The following is a 9,052-nucleotide window of genomic DNA, read 5'->3' as shown; positions in this document are numbered from 1 at the left end:
ACAGAACCCTTCAGAGAAATACTTATTTTATTGAAGAGAAGTTCCATATGCTTACCATACTCGAATATAAGTTATTGTATCTGTGCACTGGTGGCGTGTCGATGTCCTTGGATCAGCCTCACACCCCAGACAGTTGGCCTATATCCGAGCCTTTGTTATTAACAAACAAGATTTCAAAGCCTATTATCTATGTGTTGATTCACGAATGCCATTTGGTTTGCCCTCCATGCTGTCACATTCCTAGAATCCTCGACCCTCACACACACACACACACACACGCACACACACACACTTCCAGACCCAAACAGGTCAGCCCACTTTTCAGGAACAGAATAGTCAGAAATTAAACCTGAGAGATATTCATATAGGTTCATATGACGCACTGCCCTGTGACTGTTTTCTGCTTTAACTGCTGTGGTTTATCATTTACATGAGCTATATGCACACAGTTGTCAACATTTGCGATTTTGACTGATGTCAGATATGCAAACAAATATGCATGCATGATAGACTGCCAAGCGTTCCATTCTGTTTTCATATTTCCTCATTGTCAACTCATTTCCTCTTGTCAAAAAGCATATATTCAGAGTGCAAATAAACATAAACCTGCAAGTGTGTGTGAGAGAGTGTGAACCCTTGGAAATATGCATTCACACCAGAAAATGTATCAGGTATAATCACAGTAAAGTCATGCTGAATAAAGGCATCCCAGCTCATGTCACTGATGAGAATTGATCTTAATAAGGCAAAAACATGAGTTATATTTTCAGAGGGGCATTCACTCCTGCCTCTTTCTCAAAGTAGGCCATGCTTTACAGTGTTTACACCAGTGTGATATGATTCAATATAAACATACTTTGACAATCTACATTATTTCATTCAGAGAGTGATGTCGCCCACGAACAGCCGCCTTCCTTCAGGCCCTCACTGTTAACAGAGCTGGGCTGTCTGTGCTGTGCTGGAATTTATTGTTACACATGTGTGAAGTTTAGAGGTAAGCAATCTCTGTCAGGCGTAGGCTGGTTAAATCTTGTTCTGTCTGGTTAGGGCATGGTAGGCCATTTACATATATTATCATTGCACCACACTAGTGGGTTGACCTCCATGTGGCAATCAGCAAAAAAAACAAACTTGTAATTGTTGTTGTGCTGCCGCTGATCCTGTGCCTCAACGTTCAAGAATTTATATAAGAGTAAGCCTTTAAGAGTAAAATGAGAAAGGAAAAATGGTGCACAGTTTCACAGGTTATCACTCAATAAAAGTTTGACAACAAAACATGTTTTATATGTTTTACATAGATTTCAGGGATCTTAGACTGTTTGGTGTGCTCATACTTGGTGATAGTTGGAGCAGGATATAATAGAGGTTGATAAGAAACTGGCTTTTAATGGGGCTGCCCCTACAGTCCATGCTTCAGTCAGGACATTATATAAACAAATAACAGCGCCATCTTCTGCAACTCAAGTGTTTAAGATCACTGCCTCAGACACGCGATCCAGGAGCGCCCTCTGCTGGGGAAACGACAGACTGAACGACTGAAAGTCACTAAAAACAAGAAAAAGAACAATCAATCAATACATCCACCCATCCTTGTCCTGTCACCATTGAATCCCCATGGGACTAAAGCCTGTCCTAGCAGGGCAGTGTACACCCTGAACAAGTCACAGTGAAATTATAAACTGTTCAATTCTGTTAGGTTTTCAAGCAATTTTTGAAGACAGAGTTGTAGGAGACCAATATAGGCTACTCTCTATACTCTCATTTTTCTCAAGGCACTTAAGTGTCAGCTCATGCTCCTCCAAACTTGTGGCCCTTGTGTCAGGTGGAACACTACACATGAGTGTTGAGTATTGTCAAAGGGTTGGATTGTCCCTTAATTTCAGTTGTGGGGGTCTATGCAGGCTCTGGGCTGCTGGGTCTAAAATAAAATGCTGGATTTGTCCAATCCAAAGCTGAACTTTTCACAGACGCTTAAATTAGCTTGATATGAGTGCAGGCAGCCACAGACCCAGTTTTCTCTTTTTGCTTGCTGTGATCTCATTAGCCAGCTCTGTGCTTGTCTGTGAGAGCTCCAAGTGGTCATAATCCTAACTTGTTTGTCATATTCTTTTATTTTCTTTCTTTGAACAGCCAAAAACCTTGTTATACCATAGCGATTTAAAAGGCAGCTTACATAATTTTCACATTTGACCACAGTTTTAGGTCATCCTTGAAGCTTTTCAGGGGCTAAAATTCAAACCAAGTACAGGTATCATTATCATATTTTCTTCCAGATGAGATCTTAACCCTTAGTGACTTGACCTTTTGACCATGAAAATACATTTAAAGTTATATTTCCACTGACAGACAATCAATTCAAAGCGTTATTTTTTTAGGCCGGTATCTGAAATAAACAGCAACAATTAGACAATATGTTGCTGAATCTTCTCCACACAGGAATATGCAGCTAGATTATTATTATTATTTTTATTTTTACAAATAAACCATTGAACATTACATTTTTTAAAATCAACTCTGTTTTTACAGTTTTGTCTTTGACTGCTACAGATGTTCTACAACCATTTAGTGGTCTCTTTAGATCAGTTTGCATTTAATGTAAACATCTGTTATATTTCTGATTCGGATTCGGATGTGTCAAACTCTGCATAAATAGATAAATGTGTATTTATAGAGAGGATATTCCTATTCAGAGTCAGCATAGATGAATGGACCAGTTCAACCAAAAAACTGGGATTAAAGGTACAACACTGATTTCAAAAAACATAAATGTAGCTGATTTCCAAAACCATCTTTCATGTGTCGACCTCTGCATCAGCATGAGCTCGAGCTCTGTGTTTACTGACAACAGTTTTCTGAAGTGTTCCTAAACCCATGCAGCAATATGTTTGATACTATCACGTCAGTTTTTAATGACTATTGGTTGACTAAAGTGGTGAACCTCATTCCATTCTTGTGAATGATCCTTTGATAGCCAATCATGATAATATCACTTGTAATCAATCAACCTGTTGACCTGTAGAATGTTCCAAACAGGTGTTTTTGAGTCTTCTGTTGCTTCTGTCTCAACTTTTTTGGAACGTGTTGCAGACTTCAAATTCATATTAAATGTGTATTTATTAAAAACAAAACAATAAAGTTTATCAGTTTGAACGTTAAATATTACGTCTTTGTATTATATTCAATTGAATATAGGTCAGAAATGATTTGCATATCATTGCATTTGTTTTTGTTTTTTCACTTTAAAAACATTGTTCCAACTTTTTTGGAATGAGGATTGTACACGTCCAGTATGACTACTACACTACAGCCAGTGTTTGCTCTTGTGCAGCGAGATGTCAGTCAGTACACTGCTCCACTGGAGTATTTTTATGGTTTTATGGTTTAACCATGTGCTACTAATTATGGAAGTGATTTGTGAGTTCATGTTTGAGCGAGCTTTATTCTGGCTATGCATGCTTGTGCTTGTGTTTCAGCACAAACATTAAGCGTACATATGTAGACTGATTACTGATGGCACAGGCCTACTTCACAATAGACATTTTGACTTGCAGCAGCAGGAAAAGTAACATTAAAGATGGCCCGGGAACCTGAGCTAAATGAAATTCACCTATTGTTCATTTAATTGTTTACACCTGTGCGTTTTCCAACCCCGACACGTTAAAACAACTCCTGTGGAAAAGGACCGATTTTCAAACTATACATTTTCACTAGTTATGCATCACTTGCAGTACTCACACACACCAGCAGGCTTGTCTAATTTGTCTTCTATGTTAAGTGCTCGAGTTAGGATTATATATGACCTGCAGTACATGTACAATCAATATTATTTATACATTAAAAATTAAAAAATATATATCTTGAGCTACTTTTAGAGCCAGCATTTATTTTTAAAGTTCAGTGTGACTCAATACATAGCTGGATGAACCTGTTGGGGCCTTCAAGGACACAGAACTTGACATTGGGTCCCTACAGTGCTAGTGCACACACATACACACTCTCCTGCTTCATGTACATTGCATATGTACTCCTGTACCAGTACTCCTGATCATAAGATATATTTTGTCAATGATTTTCTCCAAATTACAGCAACTTGTAGCCTCATCACATGATTAAACCTAGAACACTAACGTTAAAATTAGTAACACCATCACTAACGTCAGGTATATATATTACCCGACATAATATCGCGGATAAAATACAGTTTTCATCAATTTATGTAAAAGTACAAAACTGTATGCAAAATTGTAGTAGTCTTCTTTAATTTTCCAATATACAATATCACATAAAATAAAAATAAAAAAGGTACCATGGGGGACCCTTTAAAAAGGCAGCAAAATTATTGAAAAATCAGGTAAACTTAACGAGAAATTTCCTAACAAAACAAATAATGGAGCTGGGAACTTGTTCTTTGGTCCACCCATTCCTGGGACATGTGAGCCTTGTCTGGTGAAGGCACAGACTTTCTGCACTAAAATTGTAGATAGACAAAAAATGGCACTCAATATCACTAACGTCGGGTGAAAATCACCCGAACGCATGCCTCTTGAAAAAACCATAGATGGGAGGAGGGAAACAAACAAACCATTAATGACATCAGTGAGCAGCCTGAAGCTACCCAAGGACCCATGCAACTCAGACAGCAGCAACACAATGAAAATCACATGACAAGAATGGTGTCGGTGAAAATCACCGGACGTTAGTGTTCTAGGGTTAATCAGATGTATGTATAGAATAGAAACAGCCTGAGTCACAGGCTCGCTCTCCTTTCTCTTAATAAATCACTACAATCACTGCTAAGTCCACAGGAAATGATGGAAAAAGGGACTTCCCCTCCACCTGGCGCTTGTTGACAACTGAATTCGAATTCCCTGGATCATCCGTCCACTAGGTGATGCTATACAATAATAAAACAAGACACTTAACTTTTATTGTATTGATAAGTGTGCAGTTACCACTTTAATGCAAAAGTAATGCTATGAAACAGCATTGATTAGCCTGTTCAGATTTTTTAAACTGTAAAGATGTCTATTTCTTCATTTTTATCATAAGCATATGTCATACACATCATTTAATGATATTTCACAAATATAACTACATTGTATTTCACCTTGTTTTTTGTGGTGCTTTGACCTTATTTTCAAATGGAAACTGGATGCTAATGATCTCCATGTGAGAGTGACTGTTAATGAGTTTGATTATAAACAGCATACTGCCATGCATTCACTACATCAGATATTTTGATTTGAACTTGTTGCCAAGCTGGAATGCTCCTCCAAAACTCCTGCAAAATTTTGGGACATTGCTGATTTAAAGGGCGGGGTAGAATAATGCAAATGTGCACAGTCTTCACCACTTCAGATTTTAGATTTGAACAAATGTTTTGTCCTTAAAAATGCTGAAGATCTATGCATGGCGACACTCAGTTTTCACAGTGGAGGATCTTCTCACCCTGTTTTCACCTTTTGGGTGCGTCATGAGTGTTCAGGTAAGTACTTCACAAACCTTTGTTGGGAATACAAATTTCACTCACTTTCACTCTGAATTTTGCATCAATTTGATCCAATAACTCAGAAAATAGGGAAAAATACATCTCCATATGGAGTGGTGATTTACTTGGATGTTGCTGATGCTGCCACGGCCATGAAGGAACTGAAGGACAACGCGCCCTTCTTTTTGAATCTGTTGCCGCCCAGCATGATCAGAGCAGCTAACAAAGATGGAAGTCATGAAGACCAACCCCGCTGTCTCCTGCAAGATGGGTTTCATTCTGTGCCACAGCAGAGACCACCCAGTCTGTTGGACACAGCTTCCAGCCAGGTAATGAGGTGTTTGACCTCACACTAAACCGGGCATGTTTTCTGTTTCCTCTGTTTCTTCTGTGGATTTTAGATGCCTAGATGAATTTAAGTAAAACTTCTTTTCCATTTGTCAAAAGGTGTGTCTTCTAATTCAAAACTTTCCCACACATGTGGATGAAATACACCAGGTGCTCAGTGTGATCTATCCAATCACGACCAACGTGAAGGTACAAACTCACAGTCCTCAAGTGTGAATTAATTTTGTCAGACTCATCTCTCATCAGTGATAAGATGTGTTGAAAGTTTGACATTTTGTTTGTTGCTGCAGACTCTGATGTGTAATTTAACATTCTGACCTCACAGGTGGATGTGAAATCAGCCCTAGTGATGCTCCCTGACTTGTTCACCGCCGTGTGGCTCATGGATTTGTTAAATAGCCTCCACATTGGCTCCAAACGTCTCTCTGTTTCCTTTGCAACCCAAATAGGCGGGACACACCCTGCAACGATGGCAGCGAAAAGGCCATTAGAGCATTACAGCAGCCAGTCTACTGTTCAATATAACACAGTCCAATACCTTTATTTCTGCGGAGTTGGACATTTTATTGCAAAAATAAAAAAATGAAAAGTGATGGGATGAGCAGCTGGAGGATGAGTAACTTGTATGTTGTATCAGTAATATGGGGTTTACTAACACAATAAAAGACTTCCCAGGTTCAAACTCATCTGAAACCATTAAAGATATTTTGTACCATTTTCAATGTTTCCATGCTGTGCACATCCTGTTATATAATCACAATTGTGTCATGTGTAAATACACTGTGGCAAAAGTCTTCATGCCAACTTGAAGATACAGAGCTGGGGGAGATTTTCAAAATCAAATAACATTGTATGTTTGATTTAGGATTTCACTATTAAAGTGTCAATATTTTGGACATAACCATAGATAAGCAAAAAGTTCAGGTTTATATTTGTATGCTTACTTTGACCTTACATAACTCTAATATTACAAAGCCAGAAAAACAGGAGTCTGATGAATATTTGAAATATACAACAGTTAAAAGTCATTGATGATAAAGCTTATTTCTGAGCTGACACTAAATGCTCATACAATAGTTGCTGGATTGATTCAAAATCTTTATTAAACTGAAACAGACTCAACTTCATTCAAATTTATTCAACAAAATCAGCAAAGCGTAAATTGATACAGGTTATTATTAGCACAGTCTTACTCTTGAATGTAACACCAATGCAGGTAAATACACATGTACCATAAACATCGCATAGAATTATTTGCACAGTATGTTATCTGTGACAGCTCAATTATCAAAGATCAGTTTACATGACTCATTACATTGGTTTTGTTCTATTTATACCCTTATTGGTATTGCTGAGATATTCATTGCACTATAATTGCTGATTAATGATTATGAAAAGTTATGAAGTGAATCGAATTAAATAGTCCAATCAATCATTCCTTACAACACAATCTATTTACAAAGAAAAAGGCTTAAAGATTTGCTTTTTGTACAAACAGCATATTGTTTTGTCAGAAAAAATAAGGCTGCAATGTGAGATATTATTACATTTTGATAATAATAAAAGGCCAATATATGTATAAAATAGTACTTTAATATTTTTTCTTACAGGAGGAGGAGAAATATGTTTTGCAAGCATATAGTCGTTAGTTTTGTATCAATCTAAATGTTATTAGAAGACAACATTAGCCATGTAACAGATAATAAGGTCAGTAATTAGTAGGAAAACTGCAGCTAGTAAATTTTTGGTGAAGTCAGTATAAAATGTGCACAGACACTTTAATAATTTCAACAAAAATTAGAGACTACATTTCAAAACATGTCAAGTCTCAGTGAAGCTTGTAACACAAGTAGCCTTTAACAGGCTGCAGTCAGCACAAATAACACATTCATTTTATAATTAGTTTGCCTAAAGGTCATGTGACAATTCATTATGCACCCCTCGATATTTAACTTTAGTTGCTTATTTCTCACATTCAAATGTACTACTTTCAGTAAGTGATCTCTTTTCTGTTGTATTTCTATTTTAATTTCATTTCATGATGTTATATCAAACTAACAGGACTGACCCACTCAACTCTTAGACACATTTCCCCTCAGAGGAAATGTTTACTTGCTAATAACTGAAATCATTTTGCAGATAATAGTTGTACGTCAAAGCAGCTCTGCTCACTGCTTGCATTAATCCTCATTAAGTAATTTCTCTGGCCCATAACCTCAGGGCACATTTGCACCAAGTGTGTGTTTGCGTAGTGGTTTAGTTAAACTCTGGAGTGTTTACTCCTTTGGCTTGGTTCATTCGGTCAGGTGAAAGCGTTTGAAATAAAGTAGCAGTGAATAACAAACACAGTAAGACAACAGAAAATGTGTCTCAGTTCTCCAAGAAAGCTGTGCTGCAGCTCATTATCGAGCTGAAAGCAGGTCGCGGGGGCTACAGGAAACAACAGGTTTTGTGTTATTTCTGTGGATTTCTCTCACATTTCACCAGACAGTCTGGTGGCAAGGCAACCAGGCACAACCAAGGTGCACTTCAGCAATCCTCTGAACCTCCAACTGATCGAGATGCCATCCTATGAGGCAGTAACAGAGTGGGATAAAACTCACTTCCCCTCTTTGCATTAATAAAATAACAATAAAATAACTTCTTCCTTCTTCTTATTTATGATCTATCTATCATAACCGTGTTAACCACATAAATATCTGCCTCATGTATCGCTCATGTTTACCTATCTTATTTAACTTTTATGTCATGGGACTCAAGTCAGTCAGTTTCTCTTTCTCACGCTCTCTCTGTTGTCTTGTCACCTGTGTTTGACACTTAACACTGATATCTGATAGTGAATATTAGTTATTCATCCAAGTAAAAGGACACTATATTTAATATTGCACTTTAAAAAAAAATGAAGAAGGTCTTGTTAGAGACAGATAAAATAAAGAATGGTCAAACTCAAAGCAGTGGCTGAGATATTCTGACTTTTAGTTGGTCATTCGAAAACACTGGATCCTACATTTCCCATATTGCAACTCAGCTGCACGTTTCATTGATGAAAAGATTGCCATGTCATGCCAAACTTTGGAAGCATTTTAATCACCCGCACTGCCACAACAACCAGTACTGTGCCTGAGCATATGCTGTGTAGACACTGATGGAGGACTGGAGCTCTGCTTTTGCTCTGGGGGCTGTGTAAATATTGTGTTCATTTTTCAGCCATGTAAG

The 9,052-nt window shown here is 37.6% G+C and overlaps 1 protein-coding gene across 1 annotated transcript; it reads left to right on the top strand.

Moving 5' to 3' along the window:
* Nucleotides 1–5,244: 5,244 nt before the first annotated feature.
* On the top strand, nucleotides 5,245–6,522 carry LOC104925895 (uncharacterized). The gene is made up of 4 exons (XM_010739634.3): nucleotides 5,245–5,485; nucleotides 5,572–5,817; nucleotides 5,936–6,025; nucleotides 6,162–6,522. The coding sequence occupies exons 1-4, from the start codon at nucleotides 5,393–5,395 to the stop codon at nucleotides 6,420–6,422; spliced, it is 690 nt and encodes a 229-aa protein (XP_010737936.2). The 5' UTR covers nucleotides 5,245–5,392; the 3' UTR covers nucleotides 6,423–6,522.
* The last annotated feature ends 2,530 nt before the right edge of the window (nucleotides 6,523–9,052 follow it).

Source organism: Larimichthys crocea, chromosome III (genome assembly GCF_000972845.2).
Source record: "Larimichthys crocea isolate SSNF chromosome III, L_crocea_2.0, whole genome shotgun sequence".
NCBI classification, from domain to species: Eukaryota; Metazoa; Chordata; class Actinopteri; family Sciaenidae; genus Larimichthys; species Larimichthys crocea.
Note: the sequence above shows the minus strand (reverse complement) of the source record. Positions and strands in the feature narration are given on the sequence as shown.